The 21,276-nt window shown below is 38.0% G+C and overlaps 2 protein-coding genes across 3 annotated transcripts; one reads left to right on the top strand and one right to left on the bottom strand.

Annotated features, from left to right (window-relative positions):
- Positions 1–71: 71 nt before the first annotated feature.
- On the bottom strand, positions 72–7,919 carry LOC139126017 (zinc finger protein 26-like). The gene is made up of 2 exons (XM_070692086.1): positions 7,172–7,919; positions 72–3,945 (listed from the first exon to the last, which is right to left on the bottom strand). The coding sequence occupies exon 2, from the start codon at positions 3,468–3,470 to the stop codon at positions 2,214–2,216; it is 1,257 nt and encodes a 418-aa protein (XP_070548187.1). The 5' UTR covers positions 3,471–3,945; positions 7,172–7,919; the 3' UTR covers positions 72–2,213.
- Positions 7,920–13,645: 5,726 nt separating this feature from the next.
- On the top strand, positions 13,646–19,507 carry LOC139125803 (uncharacterized). Of its 2 annotated transcripts, XM_070691890.1 has the most exons (7): positions 13,646–14,295; positions 15,412–15,586; positions 15,943–16,037; positions 16,294–17,087; positions 17,898–18,108; positions 18,549–18,656; positions 19,312–19,507. In XM_070691890.1, exons 4-7 carry the CDS (start codon positions 16,305–16,307, stop codon positions 19,413–19,415), a joined length of 1,206 nt encoding a protein of 401 aa, XP_070547991.1. In that variant the 5' UTR covers positions 13,646–14,295; positions 15,412–15,586; positions 15,943–16,037; positions 16,294–16,304; the 3' UTR covers positions 19,416–19,507. The 2 variants fall into 2 exon arrangements, with proteins under 2 accessions (XP_070547991.1, XP_070547993.1); XM_070691892.1 differs by lacking the exon at positions 13,646–14,295 and having other exon boundaries at positions 15,254–15,586.
- Positions 19,508–21,276: the final 1,769 nt, after the last annotated feature.

Raw genomic sequence — 21,276 nt, 5'->3', positions numbered from 1 at the left:
ACTTTGAATGATACTGGTGGAATATGTCTGAGTTATGGCTCTGTACATGAAAAAATCGTAATAAAATGGCCACCTGGTGGCCATATTGGATCGTATCAAAAAACATATCAATGTGCATATGTATGACATAGGTCAATGTCCTTGTACCAACTTTGAATAAAATCAGTTGAGATATGCCTGAGTTATGGCTCTGTACATGAAAAAATTGTAACAAAATGGCCGCAATGCAGCCATATTGGATTGTATCACAAAACAAATTAACGTGCATATCTATGACACTGGTCAATGTCCTTGCACCAACTTTGAATAAAATCGGTTGAGACATGTCTGAGTTATGGCTCTGTACATGAAAATATCGTAATAAAATGGCCGCCTGGCAGCCATATTGGATTGTATCACAAAACAAATCAACATGCATATGTATGACATTGGTCAATGTCCTTGTACCAACTTTGAATAAAATCGGTTGAAACATGTCTGAGTTATGGCTCTGTACATGAAAAAATCGTAATAAAGTGGCCGCCTTGCGGCCATATTGGATCGTATCACAAAACAAATCAATGTGCATATGTATGACATAGGTCAATGTCCTTGTACCAAGTTTGAATAAAATCGGTTGAAACATGTCTGAGTTATGGCTTTGTACATGAAAAAATCGTCATAAAATGGCCGCCTGGCGGCCATATTGGATCGTATCACAAAACAAATCAATGTGCATATGTATGACATATGAAGTAATCCTTGCACCAAGTTTGAATGAAATCGCTCCTGGCATCTCTGAGATATCTGCGTGAACGGACGGACGGACGCACACACGGACGGACGCACGCACGGACGCACACACGCACGGACATGACCAAACCTATAAGTCCCCCCGGACGGTGTCCGTGGGGACTAAAAATCTAAACACACTCTGCCAATAGGGTAAATACAAATTAAATATCAGAAACATTTGACCACTGCTACCTGCATTCCAGCTTTGTTTACCACTTATGTTTTCGACCTGATTTGCAGGTATTGGACACTTTCAGCAGCTCCTCCTGTACAGAGCTTTCCTCTTTTAATATCACATAAAAGCAGTAACTTTGAATATTTGTTTCTCATGTACATGGGTATGTGTAAACAATTTGAATTTATTTTATGTCCATCTGTCTAAAACTATAAAAACACCCCTCTACAGCCTTGTTACTTTTTATTTTGTATGAATACAAAACACTTCCAAAACACTAGAAAAAAGTGGATTTTCACACACATGCATGGATACAAACAAAACCTTTGCAATATGTTTTAAATGGAAGGGGGTCACCTCAACTGCAGCTGTGTGTACGGAACTCCATAAATCGAGTCTTACTATGCACAACACATGAAAAATACAGCCCTTGTGCATGTCCAAAATTTCAAAATAGCTGCTGTACCAGAACTGGTGATCACGCCCAGAGTAGCTTCGTATACACAAAGGACACAACCAAAGTTTCAATGGCAAAATTTTGCAGTGATTGTATATTTACAAAATTTGTAAACTATGTACATGTACCAAAAGCATAATTTGCTTCAGATTTGTTCAACTTTAATCGCAAATTTTCAGAAAAGGCTAATCTTTAGCATAAAAAATTGTACAGCCAGAGATGGGATGAGCGTCTCCCTTTAACAAACTGCGTTTTATTTGTTTGTGATTTGATATAAACTTTCAAATTTCTTTCTACCCCTTACAACATACTTTGCAGACAAATTAACTCTCATTTGTATAAAACTTCATGGGATGTTTGTCCTTTCAATTTGAAAGCCTTGCCAATCACTTTGCTTTCCACATGTGCGCATTGGGATGCAAACTTTGAGAATTTTACTGACGTATTCCATAATGCTCATTTTTCAGACATATGGTTTTTTTTTATTTGTATGTATACTGATGTGAAGTTTGAGATGTGTGTTCCATGCAAAACCCTTCCAGCATAATTTGGAGACAAGGGGCGTTTAATTTGTATGCATCCTCTCATGAACCTTGAGATTTCTATTCTGAGCATAGCCCTTACCACATATTTTGCAGACATAGAGCTTTTGTTCGTATGTATCCTAATATGAACTTTCTGAGCTCCATTTACAGCAAAGGCCTTACCACATATTTTGCAGACATAAGGCTTATCTTTTAGTTATGTCCTCATATTCTGACCCTCGCAACAAACTTCAGACATAAGGCTTTTCATTTGTATGTATCCTCACTTTGTGTTTGAGATTTCCATTTTCAGTATAGCCCTTACCACACACTTAGCAGGTTTTTCATTTGTATGTGTCCTCATATGATTTTTGAGAGTTCCACTCTGAGCAAAGCTCTTACCACACACTTTGCAGACAAAAGGCTTTTCATTTGTATGTGTCCTCATATGAATTTTGAGAGTTTCATTCCGAGCAAAGCGCTTACCACATACTTTGCAGACAAAAGGCTTTTCATTTGTATGTGTCCTCATATGAACTGTGAGATTTCCATTGTGAGTAAAGCCCTTACCACACACTTGGCAGACAAAAGGCTTTTCATTTGTATGTGTCCTCATATGAACTGTGAGATGTCCATTATGAGCAAAGCCCTTACCGCACACTTTGCAGACAAAAGGCTTTTCATTTGTATGTGTCCTCATATGAACTGTGAGATTTCCATTGTGAGTAAAGCCCTTACCACACACTTGGCAGACAAAAGACTTTTCATTTGTATGTGTCCTTATATGACGTTTCAGATATCTATTCTCAGCAAAGCCCTTCCCACACACTTGGCAGACAAAAGGCTTTTCATTCGTATGTGTCTTTATATGATTTTTGAGATTGCCATTTTGATTGAAACCCTTATCACACACTTTGCACACAAAAGGCTTTTCATTTGTATGTGTCATCATGTGAATTTTAAGAGTTACATTCTGAGCAAAGCCCTTACCACACACTTTGCAGACAAAAGGCTTTTCATTTGTATGTGTCCTCATATGAACTGTGAGTTGTCCATTATGAGCAAAGCCCTTACCACACAATTGGCAGATAAAAGGCTTTTCATTTGTATGTGTCCTCATATGAACTGTGAGAGTTCCATTCTGAGCAAAACCCTTATCACACACTTTGCAGACAAAAGGCTTTTCATTTGTATGTGTCATCATGTGAATTTTGAGAGTTCCATTGCGAGCAAAGAGCTTATCACATACTTTGCAGACAAAAGGCTTTTCATTTGTATGTGTCCTCATATGAATTTTGAGAGTTTCATTCCGAGCAAAGCGCTTACCACATACTTTGCAGACAAAAGGCTTTTCATTTGTATGTGTCCTCATATGAACTGTGAGATGTCCATTCTGACCAAAACCCTTACCACACACTTGGCAGACATAAGGCTTTTCATTTGTATGTGTCCTCATACGAATTTTAAGAGCTCTATTCTCAGCAAAGCTCTCACAGAACACTTGGCAGCTGAAAGGCTTTTCCTCTATATATGTGCTCATATTGACTTTGACTTTTCCACACTTTACAAAAACCGTCCTGTACACTTTGCAGTTATAGGTCGGTCATTTGTTTCTGTCCATATATGAGAGTAAGTTTATGAGCAAACCTCTTACCTCACACTTTACAGAGAAATCTTTTAATGTATGTTCCCTCATGTGAACTTTGAGACCCTCATTGCTTGTATTATCTTTTTCCACACATTTTGAGGTCAAATGGCATCTCATTTGTATGTGTCATCCAATGAATTTTGAGGGACTATTTATGCACAAAAGCCTATTGGCTTTTGATTTGTATGTGTCTTGATGTGAACTGTTAGATTTACACAGAAAAGTTTTACCACACACTTTACAGGCAAACGACAGTTTCTTCGTATGTAATCTTGATGAAAGAGAAACCAATTCTGAGAAAACCTCTCTATCTCTATTTTCTTTTTGCTTATCTTGATCCTTGATCTTCCTGAAAGACTTCTTTACTCTGAAATATAAGCATACATGTGGAATAATCGCATTCAAGTTCTTATATGTGTTTGTTGAAAAGGAGCTCTGGTCAGCGCTCACATTTATACCAAATTTTCTGTCAGTGTGAGGTTGTACCTGAGCTATTTGATGAAGCAAGTCGTTGCTGATGACGTAGTCCCCACAAAATAAAATTGTGTTGGTATCAAATGCGACAAACCGGATCCTCGCCTTTAAATATGCTGTGTGCTGGTATTGTCAACATGGCAAACCATGGACCTAGCCACTTGATGTACACATATTTTTAAAAAGTGGTTTATCTCCATTAAAAAGCCCAAAAGAAGAATGAAATTAAATATTTGTGTGTAATAATACAACAGTTATTAGGTTCTTTCACATGTTGTTTGACATGTGCGATTTAATTGTCTTCTGCAATTTTGGTGGCGCTGTTAGTGTTATGTAGGTCATTTTCACACACTCATCATGACCTGAGTTTAACTAGTCTAGAACATTCTCAAGGTCACTGCCCTAAACGACCTCATAACCTTGAATTCAATTAGTCATGTTTGGAATGTTCTGGAAACCTTATTAGTTGTGTAAGAGAGATAATTTTAGAACAGTAATTAGCACGTCAATAAAAGTTCTAGATTGTTCTTATATCCTCTTATGTAAGCACATGAGTATACATTGGGACGGGCACAGCTTGCAGTCAGACATTTGGGATTGTGTCTCTTGCGTTTTACTTCAAGACTTTGGAAACTCCAGCAGTATTAATTTTCAAGACTTTTCAAGACCTTCACTGCCAACACTGGATTTATACTGTGGACTTTGTGCAACTTCAAGCCTGCAAACCAAAGGACTGTTTATTCATCCGACTGACTGTTACAACTCTGAGACTGGAGGGTAAAGTTAAGGTAGAATGTGCCTCAGGGATGCAAATTAGGATTCTAAAACTTTTAAAATTCTTTTCTGATATACCACTTGCGGGGGTTCATTTTAAAGCTCTTGGTGTAAGAAAATTTTTCACCAGCTTAGTTTTTTTGAAATTCGAAAATTTTATTTTTGACTCTATAGAGTTAACATAGCGATGGCGGCCATTTTAAATTTTATATATCGGTAAATCTTGGGTTATTTGTTTCCGTAGTACCAAAATTTGCACTGTGACCCCCGATTTTTATTCTTGATTTTGAAAGACAAGGGTTTAAAGATTCTTCAAGGAAAGTTTGAGCAAAAGTTTAAGTCTTTCACTTTCAAGGCGCGAACTACCTTAACGTCAATCTCTTCCTCAGCAGGTGAAAATGATTCTGACTATGATGCTGCACAGCTTCAGCTTCACCTACGCCAGATCCACCTATTCCTGATTGCGTCCGATGCAATAACAAGTGTAAAGGTAAGTGTAGAAATGTACTCCAAGTTTTGTATCACATTAAATATTAATGGAATCACTGTAGCTTTTATATTTTATAGTATTCAATAACTTCTCGTCTCAACGTCTGTTTGTCACAGTGTAGTTACAACACAACATTCTTAGCAATAAGTTCGAATGCCGTATGTTCTGTTTGTCTTCGTCGAAATCCAAATTACATTGACTATTCAAACCTCAAGTTATGGTTATCAAAGTCCCACTAGCTGTATCTTTTAGCATTATTTTTATGATTTTATGTTCAAGCTAAAATAAGTTTGTGAGAATGTACTAATTTAGGTGTGTGTAACACTGTATACACCTATTATTAACTACCCTCTGGGACTGTATATGCTATTTTGAACAAGATAAAGATTACAATGCGATTACATGTTTGCATAAACATTAAATCGTAGCCCCATGTGGAAAAGTAAAAACGTTGGATACTGTGCATATCTGTACTGAAATCTTCACATAAACTGCACAGATAAGTCCAATGTAATGCATAGGGGTGAATGTTTTCAAAGGTGACATTGTATGTTGTTTCTTTTGTCATGATACCAATTTTTGAAATGGCAAGAAATCAAAATGACCGTTAAAATTTGAATTTACTTGTCAAATGTTTTACAAAAGAATGGTTTTTTAATGCAGTAAAAAAGCCCATATCACTTCAGAGGGTAGAATTCAGAGAAAACCTGGAGACAATAGGAAGATAGTTTGAGATCTACAAATTTCAAGAGATACAGCTAGTGGAGCTATAAAGTTCATTGTTTCTTCTGGCATAATTAGAGCTTTAATATACAGTTACATGGTGGTGATTTCTACATATTTCAGACCAAGGATAGCTTTTTTATATGCATGTTGGAACTGTTTTAATTCATGAGTTAACAAGACACCTGCAAACACTGCTGGAGATCATGGACTGAAAATTACAAACACTACCAAAAGTAAGTCTTTGTTAGATACTCTTCTCATAAGATATTACTTGTGAACCAATTTTACAAAAAAGAAACTGCAAAAGAACATAATTGTTTTAAATTTTGGGGCAAATTTTATCATTTATCCGTCATTTGGGAGAGTCACATCGGCTTTCTTTGAATGAGATGCGTCAGCTACAAAGGTCAGTTGCACATACTACTGTAAATTTCCCATAATTCATTATGGTTTGTGTCATTGTAGATTCCTAACAAAGTCTCCCATGTGTAGACAAATTCATAGACTAGTTGTAAAAATTCTGAAAATGTTCTTTTAAGCATATCATTCTTCTCAATTCGCATTCTAAATGATTTGGAAATTATGCATAGTTGAGAACAGTTATAGCACTTTTGTAATTTTCTTCACTGATTGTATCTTCAGCCAAACAGAATAAAGTGATGGAAAGTAAGGAAGACTAGTTGCACCTTTTTATGATATAAAAGGATATTGATTTTTCGAATGGAAATCACAAAAGAAATTTGCATCCTAAGTTTTCTCTAAGACTAACTCCTACAGTTCGTCATAAGTTGCTGCCTGACAGTATGGCATTTGTAGTAGCTACAGAACGTGACTTTTGTGGTTGTTTAATTGTTATTGCAAATTCTCACTGAAATATCTAAATGTACTTGCACTAGTTATCATTTTTCAATTATTCTGATGCTGCACATTATTGCTTATGCAGAATTGAAAAAGTTATAAGAAAAGTAACCTTCAATGATAGCTCTTCGGCAGTACTTCTGGTAGTTGAACTTGAAGGTGAGAAAAAGGATGAGGACGACGCCAACTTTTACGATGGGACGACCGGCCCTCTCCTCGAGAAATAGCACAGTTTGTGTAAAGAGACCATTGATATAGAAATATCCCATACCTTTAACAATTACACTGCTCGCCTTGATGCATAGAAATCCTCAGTGGTCTTCGAATGGACAAGATCCCCTGCCGGTAGACTTGATGTATTGACCCGCCTAGCAGCACCGACGACTGTGCATTTGCAATAAACTGATTTCACGCCCGACTCAGCTCTTCGAGCCCTCTGTTTTACTACTAGCTCTTCGGTAGTACTTCTGGAGATCTATCGCTGTCTTCGTTCTTCACACTGGAACCCTGAACTTGTGTCCGCACAACAAGCGATGTTGATCAACTATCAGTTTGAAGATAATCTAGTACTTGCCCAAAGTGCTAACGCACGACTTCGAATGGCCATGAAATACCACAGTCGCTACAATTGGGTAATCCCTGGTTTCCAGACCAAAACCGGCGATTCAGGAACAAAGGTGGGTAGGCTGATCGTCGCGCTACGTCGCAGTTACTGCCGTAGGTATCAGTGTGCGAAATTAAGAGAAAATAGCTTCAGGTCATAAGGGCCTGCACCAAGCCACAGCTTCAGGTCCTTACAGAAAACTGCCGGTCCTCAATAAATGCAGTTGTTAAGTGTCACAGTCTTAAATTTCTCACATCGAACGTATATTTTCTACCTAGTACCGAGTGACACAAACAGGGTTTTATGATATTGATTTATGCTGTAATATCTCCCACGTCAGCATTTAACACGTCAGCATCTTTGTACGTATTGTACATATGTACAACGCGTGATGTTTCAAGGTGACAATCCAGGTGGCAATAAAAGTGCCTACAATGACTGTAAGTTTGCAGAGTCAACATATCGTTGACTACGATACGTATTACGTATCTAGTCAACGATATGTTGCCTTTACTCAAACGGTAATACACATTGTATTCTGTTGACACACCATCTCGTGATACAACGAAATGCTGACTCTTCATGATATGTTGACTCTGCAAACTTACAGTCATTGTCGGCACTTTTATTGCCATCTGGATTGTCACCTTGAAACATCACGCGTTGTACATATGTACAATACGTACAAAGATGCTGACCAGTGTGCGAAATTAACGTCGGTCCGACAGTCCGAGACCGACAGATTTCTCGAAGGGCAGAAAGTAATTAGCAACATGTCGGTCCTTATGACCGACTGGAATTTGGAATAAATGATAAAAATTTCTCTATCAAGACCAGTAACAGATGCAGATGATGACTGACTTTGAATCATGTGATTCAGACTTGAATGTCATGCACCTATCAATCTTTTCCACCGTGGGAGTGCGGGGCAACAGGGGATATTGATCGCACTATGTGTCCTGGTAGTGGGGAATTCGATGTATGGTACGCCAGACAGACCGGGGGTAACAATGTCGCAATATAGTAATTTTTGTCTTGCGACGATTTACATTTACGAAGAGTCTAATCCCTCCTATCGACGGCACGGTGCAGCTAATTACATTCAGATCAGTATGAATTACGTCCGTGCACGCAGTGTTGGGACGCAAAAATACCTCATACTGAGTTGAGACAATGTTGCAAGTTTTTCAGGTTGATTTACGCAATAAAGTTACAGCGCTTGTCATTTTAGTGTGGAGTTTCAGGGTTTGGCACACACGGATTTTTTGTTTGGCACAGCCAAGGTTTACAGTTCGACACAAAGAAATACCAGACGGAAATGCAACATTTTATCCAAGACAGACGACACGTCTCGCCTTGGAGTAATCTATCGAAATAATGGCAAATACACGGGGAAGAACCTACACCCGTGGAAAGGCAACCAGCAGTGATCTCCGGCAATAAGTAGTTCACGAAATAGAGGAGATAGGTGGTGATAAGGCGACTGGTTTTGTACCTCGTGGATCATATGTACAAACAGCGAAGAAATTGCGATTGGCAGCAACGACCGTATTAAAAGATTTGGGTACATTTTTGCAAGACCGGTTCAGTAAATCCCCCTAGAAACTATCGCCGTGGTCGACAAAGAGTGTTCCTGGACGTTGAAGTTGAGTTCATAGAAGCCATCAAATCTGAGAAGCCCTCCGTTAGGGACCGTTCAGTTTTTACGGCCTTGGGGGCCGGCAAAATCTTGTCGCCGGTGTTCAAAAAAATATAGACCCCCTGCATTTTTCGTGAAAAAAGATGACCCCCCCCTTTGTCAGACGAAAAAATTTGATGACCCCCCCCCCCCCCCCCGATGAAAAATAACCAAAACACATATGTCAAATTTACCCGCACGGTTTGGATTTGAACTCCGGTACGCGGCGCACTTTATTCGTGTAGCAGAGATGCCAGTGCACAAACTTCTTAGCCACATCCATGCAAACGTCTGTTAATTAGGACACGTGGTACGAGTCCAAAAGGGTTGTGTAAAATTGTCTGCGTTTTCCCCTGTATTGGACTTGGACTTGGTACTAGACTCATGCTTGTTTATTGCAATGAGTTCAATCTGTGCCTGCCTATCTGCGCCGCTGCTCTCAGAGAGCAAAGTTGGCGGGAACAAGTTTTCATGTGCAAGTTTTGATGAACACTGAATACACAGGTGGTTTCCGTTATGGAAGTCAAACCTGGCTACACTGAGTGAGTGTTACACTTCAGGGTACAATACAAATAAATGTTTAGTCAATTTCATAACAAATAGCTTCAATTTTTGCATTTATTTTAATATTCCCGGTAAAAATCACGCCCTTTAGTGCAAATCACATCCCTTGATGTTAAATGGAATAGTCTTCCGGTGTGTTTGACCGAGACTGCGAAGGTTTGAACCAATCATACGCCTGTATCGGGAAATATTACTGTCACTCTTAGGTAAAAGTTCTGCTACAGTGTTAGGCCTATAGCTCCGTAACATTCTGCATGATAAGAGAACGTGCGGCAATCGACGCATCCTTTGATGTTTGTGTGTCGGAGTACAACAACTTATACGTTACAGTCAAGAAACCCGTGTGTGCCAAACCCTGAAACTCCACACTAAAAAGACAAGCGCTGTAGTTCGTTGTTAAACATCAAAGGAGAGACAGTGTCGTTCTCATTCTCTGCACCGTAACTTTATCATCACGCAATATAGAACATGCTTCTAAATGTGCCCAACCACACGCAGATTCTAGCAATGGAATGGATTGATTTGGGTGCAACAATGCGATACAATATTATAATATTTATACTTGACTAGTGAGTGTAACCCTGGTGATGTTAGCATATCTTGTCATATGACAACAACACCCAGAATCACTTCACTAGTTCCACACTTTAAGTGTTCGGAATTTACATGTACACAAATGTACATAATACAGCCCTTCATTTTATCAAACTGACTCCGTTTTCCTTGCTTTGATTTTCAATGGAAGCGTCCAAAACATAAACGGTTCATAGAAAAGTTTAAGACAAAAACCTACTACGAATATAGTGCTGTTAACTAAACATATTTGGTTTTGAACATCGAGGTATTTTTTTTACGTCCATGGTTTTGAACTACGCCCGATACAAGGATTAGATGTTACACGACAGCCCAATTGTGCTACCTGCAGTCGACAGTCAAGTTCACGTTTCGCTAAGTTTGTTTGTGGACCGCTAGAACATTTTGCTTGCTTGTTGGTCTTCAACCAAAGTTCACAAGGCCGACTGTTACCACGATATATCGTGATAACAAGTGTACATTTTATAAAACAGAGCAGCCTTATCATAACAGTTTTGTAACGGTTTTGTCGAGTTGCACGATTCGTCGCGTATACTTTCAGAGGCAGAGTGTAGGGCTTCAAATTGTTTCGATGTATACCGTTTTACGACAGGCATGCAAAACTCACCATCATCCTGGGCTGTAGGCCTAAATGTCGCAAAAAATTACGTCTTTTAAGATTTTACGGTCACATTAACCGATCGTGTGGCGATCGTTTTCAGCAGTATAGCGTGTCTGTCAAACTTTTTCAGAGTCATTTTAATAACTTTAAGCTTTCAAAGGGCGATTAGACCCAGCAATCGCTCAGGCAAAACTTTTCGATCAGAAAATATCATTCATTTCCGCGAGTGGCGACGTGTGCCATTTGTGTTGTGTGCAATGTCTATAGGCTAATCGAGAAAACAATTACGATACTTGTCCTTTTAATTAAAAGTATAACTTCATCTGTTTCTTCATGAATGCAACAGAGGACACATTTAAGCGTACTTATTTTTTTGGAAAATTTTGAAACTAATCCATATGTCATATCAAAATACATACCAAGTATTTTCTCCCTTCCGTTTTACATTACAATAAAAAAGACGCAGTGATCAATGTTTACATAAAAAAATTATTCGATACACTCCCCTTACTCATGACTGTTTTCAGGGTACTAAGCTATTCACTCACTCTTCTACCACTCGCGTTGGCTATTAAATTTCAGAAGTGATTTTCAGCTCGCCAACCATTTTAAAATCACAATATCACATGCCCTGGTGTAGTGTACAATTGTACACAGCCGTGTAGAGAACATCATCCCCCATAGAAAGTCATGAGAGACAAACTCTCTCGCTTTCATCATCCACATGTTGTCATTTTATGGTCCGGGAGTTGGGGATAAGACATGGCTAGAAAAAAAGTCAAATTCTCCTGTTAGTCCCATAGTCCCTAATGGTGGAAAACATTGATAAATGTGTGCGCATGACAGTGAGGAAGATGAGGGCTGTGATCTTTTTCAGATTCAAGATAATGTAGATCAATGATTCATGATCATTCACTTACACTATTCTGTAATCTATGTGAACAATAGTCCTTTTGAGTGAATACTTACTGACTCTATTGATACATGAAAAATTAAATATTACAACATTCATAAGCATAGTATTAGTGGAGAGAGTGTTGACTTTAATTGTCGTTAAGAGAGTGTAACGTCCTCCCCGTACCGTAGGGATTTTATCTCGAAGCGTCCCTCACGTGGCCATGGCGTCAGAAGGTCATTGACTCAAATCGTACGGGAGGAGATAAGAGATAGTGTGACATTTTATGGTTAAGATTTCAATGAGAACAATCGAGTACGGGATATTCAATGGTGTGATATTGTTTAATCTTTAGAAACGATCAAAGACTGGCGGAAAAATGACCACGTGATAACCATAGTAATGTAAGTTTACAGACGTATTTAACTGTGTAGCGAATTTACACTAGAGACGATTAATTTCGTACCGATAAAAGTATGTAAGTATCGACTATTCTTTTTTGAGTTTTGAAAATAGACTTTTAGTGCAAATGTTATAATTACTAAATTTCAGAATACTCGTTTTTATTTATGAAATGTATTGTAATAAGGTATTGCAATGGTCACGTGGTTGATTCATTTACGTTTGACACAAATGCGAGTATGAGATGGGGCCCCAGTGTAATTGAGTGTATGCGTGGCGTGGTCTTGCTGTCTTGTACGTTAAATCGTCTGGATCTGGTACATTTTTGAGCTTCCTTTAATCCCTTCCTTTTATGACTCTACTATATGTAATGTTTATTTTTTTTTTTTTTTTTTTGATGGTACATTTATTGCCCAGCGAGGACGCTGGTTTTGAAAAGTGTGGGAGAGTGTCACAGTCTTAAATTTCTCACATCGAACGTATATTTTCTACCTAGTACCGAGTGACACAAACAGGGTTTTATGATATATTGATTTATGCTGTAATATCTCCCACGTCAGCATTTTACACGTCAGCATCTTTGTACGTATTGTACATATGTACAACGCGTGATGTTTCAAGGTGACAATCCAGGTGGCAATAAAAGTGCCTACAATGACTGTAAGTTTGCAGAGTCAACATATCATGAAGAGTCAGCATTTCGTTGTATCACGAGATGGTGTGTCAACAGAATACAATGTGTATTACCGTTTGAGTAAAGGTAGATTACGTATCGTAGTCAACGATATGTTGACTCTGCAAACTTACAGTCATTGTAGGCACTTTTATTGCCACCTGGATTGTCACCTTGAAACATCACGCGTTGTACATATGTACAATACGTACAAAGATGCTAACGTGTTAAATGCTGACGTGGGAGATATTACAGCATAAATCAATATCATAAAACCCTGTTTGTGTCACTCGGTACTAGGTGGAAAATATACGGTCGATGTGAGAAATTTAAGACTGTGACACTTAACAACTGCATTTATTGAGGACCGGCAGTTTTCTGTAAGGACCTGAAGCTGTGGCTTGGTGCAGGCCCTTATGACCTGAAGCTATTTCCTCTTAATTTCGCACACTGAGCACATCAAGCTCAAACAAACCATAATTGGGGACTATTTCATTCAGCAGGGTTAAGCGAAGCATCTTGTACTTTCAAAATAAAAGTTCGGAGACGTAATACGCAAAACATTACAAAAACATCCAATCATACAAGTTTTCATATGACGCTAAACATAATGTAACAAACTCAAATGTCACTCAAAACGGGCGCGTGCTGTTAAAATCTTCACACGCAAAATCATTGGTAAAATACTAGCAAAATGTAGCAAATATTCACTCAAAACGTGGTGACATTTAAGGATGTACGATCGGAAAAAATTTTAGCGTACTGCGCAGATTTCCGCGCAGAAATGTATCCATAGTAACTACGCGTGCATAGTGACGTTCCGAACGGATTTTGCGTTGTTACAGTACAAAATGTCGTCGTCTGCAGGTCAAGGTAAATTTGTATCTCGCGGAGAAAAAGCGCGACGAAAAAATGTTCAGCGTGCCCTCAAAACACGCTGGCAGGTACGAGAATTTGGCGAAGAGATAAAAAATATGCAACATGACCATAGCCTGTACAGTGTAAGTCAGAAGTGTGACGTCCGATTCGCTATTCAAGAGGAGGTGGTAGTGGACAATGAGAAAGGCTGCTGTTTCTGTCGAATAGCTGCTACCTTCTGACTGGAGAAAGAATGACAGTGTCGCCAGTAGACCTGCTGGAGAATGGAAGAATGGTCGCCGCATTGTTGATTTGAGTGTATTAGCGGAAAATCTTGACACTTGTGTCAGTTGTGGGCTTGCCTTACGATTGTCATCGTGTATTGGGGAAACGATTCACGGCCTCGGCTCCTGGCTCCACGTAGTGTGTGACAACTTAGCCTGCAGCGAAGTCAACCTAATCCCCACCGACAAGCGTCACGGCAATAAAAACAAGATTTGGGACGTTAATACCAAGCTAGCTGCAGGTTTGTAAATTTTGTATTGGGTACTTTTACAGGGCGTTGTGTGTGTGTGTGTGTGTGTGAGTACAAGTTATCACTGTTGTCCCGTCATCGTAGGACCCCGTCTCGTGCGATCCTAGCGCATTTAATCTCTCGTAAAGCTGCAGCTGTTACATTATCTTAGTGTGTGCTAGATGGCAGGGTTGTTTCTTTCATTGTGACTTTTTGCTTGACTTAAAAATATCAATCGCTGATTGTAATTTCGGTCGAAGCTCAAGCTACGAGCAACGTAACGTGAAACTTCCGGACTTTTGTCACTCTTTTGCATAACTCTCTAGGACATCGCCCCGGCCCATTGCCCATACGCGTATGCCCTCACGTACCATCCGTCAACGCAAACACGCCAAAGATTGCATAGCCACTAGTGCGGTAATTTCATTATATTTGCTATGTATTCGATTTGATAAACCAATAGATACCTTACAACTTGAGCTCAGCAATATATGTCGGTTTCAAATGAACTGACAGATGAGTGTACGCGGGAGTGTACGTTGTACATGTTGCACGTGAGGCAGCACGCACCGCGGCGGCCGAGCACGAGCATATGACCTGGAACTCAGTTACCTTCATACGTCCAGCCTCTTTCTCTCTGTCTTTTAACCCGTTTATTTTCTATTTTAAGTATTCTTGTTTATTTGTGGCAAGGACATTGAGACTAATAAGAATGATCTATATTGTATGACTTTATTTTGAGGTCACAAGGGTCACTTGATTCGCCATATTTGTTTACAAATTGCATGTATGACGCAATACGGAAGTGTTTAGTTTCTGGAAGCTGTCGATGTCCGACTGCAAATATCTGCAGTCAAGCGAGATAACAGAACTGCCAGCTTCTGAAATTACACAGGTAACTCTCCAGTCTGTTTCTTCCGCAAAAGTACCCTTGTCACTTGTGTATGTTACCGTGTCACAGTAGCCACACGGTACAGTTGTGTACCGAGTCATGTTAGGGCATCCCGTTTTATGGTTGATGCATACATGCGTGGAAGTCAAATGAGACACGTTGGTTTGAGGTTTTATAAAGTTACACCTATCGATACGTATTCTGATCCCGGGGTTTCTGATATACTTCAATTTTAGGTATCATACATGCTGGTATTGGCAATCGTCAACTAAATTCTCTTTTGACGTGCCTGAACATACCGGCGGTGAGTCACAGCACCCTGAAGAGGGAAGAGGAAGTTGGCACTGCTTTTGAAAATGTGGCCTTGGAGTCAACCGAACGTGCTCTCAGCGATGAGAAAGAAGCTACTAGGTTGGTATTTACAATTATCTTTTTAACCTATACATTATGCATGGTATTGTTACTAATGTGATTTGTCTTGCGGAAATGCACCACTGTTTCATGGAGGTATACATCTGTAAACCTAGTATACAAGCCTGACAAGGAGTAAGATTTATATTTTACAGTGTGTATTCTGTTGTTTATTCTACTTATTTCATCATTAGAAGTCCACCAAAACAAATAAGAAGATGCCTGGATGGTTGTCAAAATCAGCAAATTCTAGAAAAAATAAACTTATGGTTGAGTGAAAATTGTCAACTGTTATTCCTGTCAAATTGCTAATATATTATCAGTTTATTTAGAGTTGCCTTTTTTCATATTTCCAGCAGTACCAATTTGGGTGTTGACCATGGTCTCACCGCGAGTGTTGATGGTGCTTGGCAAACCAGAGGGAGTGGCAGGGGATATAACAGTCTGTCAGGTAAAATGACACTTTATTGAAATTACTGTCATTTAATGTATTTATATGTCTGACTCTGATCATGAGAGACAAATATTTGTACATATTTGCTTTTAACGCAATGAATAAATGAATAAATAATGAAACAAAATAAAAGTAAAAAAACAGACAAGGCAAAGGCAGCTGCTTTCTAGTGTTTGATTTGGTCATTATTTTTATAGAAGGCGTTAATGAGACCTGTGTAACTATATTTTGTGTTAAATTTCACATTACACAGGTCACTGTACCATGATAGGGAAGAACACTGGTAAGGTAATACAGTATGCAGTGAGATCAAAAAAGTGCAGAATATGTGATGAAGCCAAGGCAAGACATGAGGAAGTCAGGGCTCATGATTGTAGGAGGAATTGGTCTGGTTCTGCGAAGGCAATGGAATCTGACATGGTTGTTGACATGATGAAAGACTGCAATCAGAAATGTGCCAAGGTGAGCACAGTTGTTGGAGATGAAGACACCTCTACGATTGCAAGACTTCACAGAGAGGTAGATCCATCCATCCTGAAAAAATCTGACAACAATCACTTGAAGAAGATACTTGCTAATGATCTGTATGCTGCACAAAAGAAACACAGACAACTCTCTGTCAAGGTCATCAAGTATCTTCAGAAATGTTTCGCCTACATGTGCCAACAGAATAGAGGAAACAGTGAAAGAATTGAGAAGGGACTGAAAGCTCTTTCAAGACACCCATATGGTGATCACAGTTTCTGCAGTTCTAACTGGTGTGGATATTTGAAGAATCCTGACAGTTTCAGATATAAGTCACTGCCTTATGGTCGTGCCTTAACAGATCCGGATCTTCAGAGTGACTTAATGCATATCTTTGAGAAGTTCCTTCCGCATGCTGATAAACTTTCTAGCCTTGAAAGCACACAAAGTAATGAGAGCTTAAACAAATCCATTGCATCAAAGGCCCCGAAGTCTCATTTCTACAGTGGATCAGAAAATCTCAACTATCGTGTCAGCTCAGCCATTGCACAGAAAAATATTGGAAACACATATGTTGCAAAGGTAGGTACATAGACACTAACAGTTACATAACTAACTTATAGAAGTAAGCAAAAGTCAAGTAACATTTATACTTTAAGAAACAATTAGGATTCCTAACCTCTGATAGTATCAGAATAAACACACTTTGACAATTACTACTCTTACATTTTTTATTACAATTAAAGAGAAGTGTTTTTGTAGGATATAACTGTCAGAGAACAGTTCTAACATTTATTTGTTTCTGGCATGAGTTAGTATAGAAAAAGTAATCTGAAATTTTTTCCTCTTTGTTATCATATTTTTTATCATTTGTTTATTTCCTTGTTTTCATCTATTAATAGTGTTATTAGAGTTCATATTTTATCAAATATGGTAATTTATTTCAGTTGTGTTGCCTATAGTAATGGTGTCTCCATGAGATAATGAAAAAACACAAAATAAAGGTTAGGGTGTTGTCAAGATTTTTTAATATTTGAATGGATCATTGTGAGTTGTTACTATGTCATTAATGTCTTACTATTAGTAGTAATAGTGTAGTAATAGCGCTATATTAAATTTTGCATATATATATATATATATATATATATATATATATATATATATATATATATATATATATTCATCTGTCATTAATGTGTTACTAAGTAATAATAGTGTAGTAATAGTGCTATATTGAATTTTTTCATCTGATATCTACACACACACAATCATTTTTATAGGTTCCATTTTTTTTCCACATTTGTTGATATGTATGCTGACAGTGGAATATTCTTTAAATAAATGCAGACAAAACAATCTGACAATAATTATATACTATTTATCCTCCTTTAGGTTAATGACGTTGTTGGCCTTTCACCAGGGAAACACACCCTTTCCCTTGGCCTAAGTCGTGACAGAGTTCTAAAGCGTAGACGGGAAATGATCTCATCAAAGACATATAAGAAACGCAGATTGGAGCTAAAATCAGCACGTCAGTCGTGTCAGTCAGCACAGGAGGTACGAGAAGGCTCAACCTATTCAACAAGTATTGGTCTGAATGCAGGTAAATTATCAACTTTTTAAGTTGTCTTTCATATTACCTCATACAGTCATTGTGATAGAGAGCAAGGCATTCAAATCTTTAAAAATGGCACCTCTCATACAGCTACATGTATTTCAGGGTACAGTATATGTTTCAACAAATTCAAAACCATTGGTTAGATCAAGACCTGTCGTCAAATTGTGATATTTATCCTTTGTACAGGAAAAGGATGAGTGTTACATGTACCTTCAACAACCACATGATGCTCTGCAGTGTCTCACAATCATCTTTTTAAAAACTTACCTTTGATCTCATGTCTGTGTGCATGTGAATTTTGTCATCACAAGCCAATAAAAATACAAACTTTAGTTTGTTGGAAATATTGATTGATAAAAGTGAAAGTGCATTTGATTTGTATAAGGTTTCTCATTAAAAAAATTATTGTTCCTTTTTATACATAGATGCATCTGATATCAATGAAATACCAGCTGCAGTTGAGGCACCTGAAATGAAGAGTTTGACTGGAGGTGAAGAGTATATCTACTTTGACCTGGAAACAACTGGTTTAGGTAAAATATTTAATCATTATACACCTATTGCCGTAACCTATGGAGTTTCATCACACAGTAAATTCCAGTATCTCTGGGGGCCGGGTACAGATATCTTTGATGCAGGTACAGGATATCTTTGACCCTTGACCTCACAGTGATAATATGTAAATACAACAACAATCAGACTGAAACTAATTATTATGAATGCAACATTATTTATGAATAACGTTACATTAGTAAATATGAATTTAAAATATTGCTGCAGTTCATTTTGATACATGCAAAATATTTTAATTGTGAAACGCACATGTATAGACAGTCACAGGATTGTAACAGGACCTGCATTAGGACCTGTTACAAGTGTGATTTCTTTTAGCTGTGTATATAGACATGCAAACAAATCTTACCATGTCATGTACACTGGTACAAGACATGTGTGTCATGCACATTGAGGTATACAACCTGCCGAAAATTCTGACCATGTCATATATTCATGACTGTATGACTGTATACATGCAGTCCTATGTATATTGATGTGACATATTCAGAACTTTTCTACAGCAAAGTACATACTCTATGACATCATAGTGAATTGAATACAGTAGCTTGCAATCACAACGGGGACTAAGTCATTGACAATAACTTGTTTTACTTTCCATTTATGCTATTACAGGCACATCAGCACACATAACACAGATTGCTGCAGTGAAAGGAGCATGTAGTTTTGATGTGTATGTGATACCGAGAAACCTATTACCAAAGAGGCATCATCCGTGACTGGGATAAAGATGGATGGGGGCAAGATGATGCACAATGGCAAAGAAGTGGCTGCTGTTACTATCACAAAAGCTCTGCAGGATTTTTTTTCATTTCTTGATAGTAGCAAAAAACGTGATTCTTGTTGGTCACAATGCTAAAATATTTGACAGCAGAGTACTGTTTACAGCTGCAAGGGCATGTGGTATGGTAGCAGAAATGCATAAATGTATTTATGGATTTCTTGATACTTTACCCATGTTCAGAGCTGTATTGCCAGGTAGACAAAGCTACAAACAACAATCACTGTTTGAGGAGATTATTGGCGGGTCATATGCTGCTCATGATGCTTTGGCAGATGTAAAGGCTCTGCAGTGTCTCACAAATAAAGTTAACCCATCACAAACAGATCTAGAAAACTTTACCTTTACTGTGGACTTTATTGAGAAAACACTAGAACATTTGAGAATGAAAAAAGAAAACTTGTCTACTCTTCAATCTTTGAACGGAGTTCTAAGTAAAAGTATGCTGGAAAGAATAGCCAGAAGTGGGCTTAAATTTAACCACTTAAAACTAGCACGCAAAAGGGACAGAAATCATGGCCTTCGGTTTTTATTTTCAGAAAAACTTCCGAGTGGAAAACCAAGGATAACCAAGAAAAAATTCAATAATTAAGAAAATAAATGATTTTTTTAGAATGTTTGTGTAGAAGAGTTTTCTTCAAAATTGCAACAGCAGTGGCTATGTGTAAGATAAAATTGTACTGAATATTTGTGCTTCACAATGCCATGCGTGAGTCCCTTTTTCCAAAAAAAATTCAGTGCAATATAGCAATAATTATATCCATTTGAATTTATTTGTAACTTAGATCCTGCTTACTTGAAATTAAGATTTTTTAGTGACATTTTCTATTTTCACATGGTCTTGGATATGCATGGGTAGCATAGGAAGTGGGAGATAAAACCACTTTTTTAAAACTTGCTATATATCATATTGTCAGATATCTGCAAACAAAGCTGGTCTGAAAGACTTGTAGAAAAGCCAAAGATACGCTCGTATAGAGTTTTCAAGAGCTTAATGGAACCAGAGAAGTACCTTTTCCTGAATTGTAATTGTAAATTTATCCAAGCTTTTGCACGTTTTGTTGTTCGTCCTCTGATTTAACAATTGAGGTTGGTAGACCTGAAGGTATAGACCCACACCTCAGAATATGTTATATTTGTAAACACAGGTGACGTCGAAGATGAGTACCACTTTCTCTGAATTTGTCCAATGTATAATCTCCTCAGAACCAAGCTTTTACCGTGATTTACATATGTTGAACCAAACAATAACAAATTTCGAGCACTCATGTCTATGTCAGATAATAAGACACTCATCGACCTTTGCAAAGCCTTGGAGTTTAGATCTTCATTTGTTATATCTGCGTAATCTGTTTGTGTTATGTAATTACTTGCATATTGGCCGGAGGCCTAGAAAAGCAATAAACCCTTACCTATTTTTTGTGGTTAGAATAATTAAAAAGGATATAAAAGGTCTTTTTCAGTTAGAATATCTGTGTTGTGAGTCTTCTGTGTTTGTGAGTCTTCTGTACTACATGAATATCCAATTTCCAGGCCTTCTTCATAATCCTCATCATACACTGTCAAGTCAGTGTGACAATATGTGACGTAAAGATTTTTGCTTAGAAAAAAGGGCCCACTACTATTGAAGTTTCTTTGCACTAAGCAAGTAGGCCATCTTTGAAAATATTGTACATGCATTTACAACTGGGGCATTCAATGAACCCAGCAAACCAAACAAATTATTTGACAGCAGTACAAACAAAAATCAAGCCTAGAAATTAAATTACATTTGAGTACATGTTTTCCTTTGAACCACT

This window comes from Ptychodera flava (assembly GCF_041260155.1).
Source record: "Ptychodera flava strain L36383 chromosome 3 unlocalized genomic scaffold, AS_Pfla_20210202 Scaffold_26__1_contigs__length_13983176_pilon, whole genome shotgun sequence".
Taxonomy (NCBI): domain Eukaryota; kingdom Metazoa; phylum Hemichordata; class Enteropneusta; family Ptychoderidae; genus Ptychodera; species Ptychodera flava.
This window is presented reverse-complemented; position numbering and strand designations above follow the sequence as displayed.

Bases quoted from the DNA above. Each gene is read 5' to 3' on its own strand.
- LOC139126017 (XM_070692086.1), bottom strand. From the start codon at position 3,470: ATGAGCACATATATAGAGGAAAAGCCTTTCAGCTGCCAAGTGTTCTGT.
- LOC139125803 (XM_070691890.1), top strand. From the start codon at position 16,305: ATGATAGGGAAGAACACTGGTAAGGTAATACAGTATGCAGTGAGATCA. The intron at 17,088-17,897 runs GTAGGTACATAG...ATCCTCCTTTAG, and splicing joins GAAACACATATGTTGCAAAG to GTTAATGACGTTGTTGGCCT. The intron at 18,657-19,311 runs GTAAAATATTTA...ATGCTATTACAG, and splicing joins CCTGGAAACAACTGGTTTAG to GCACATCAGCACACATAACA.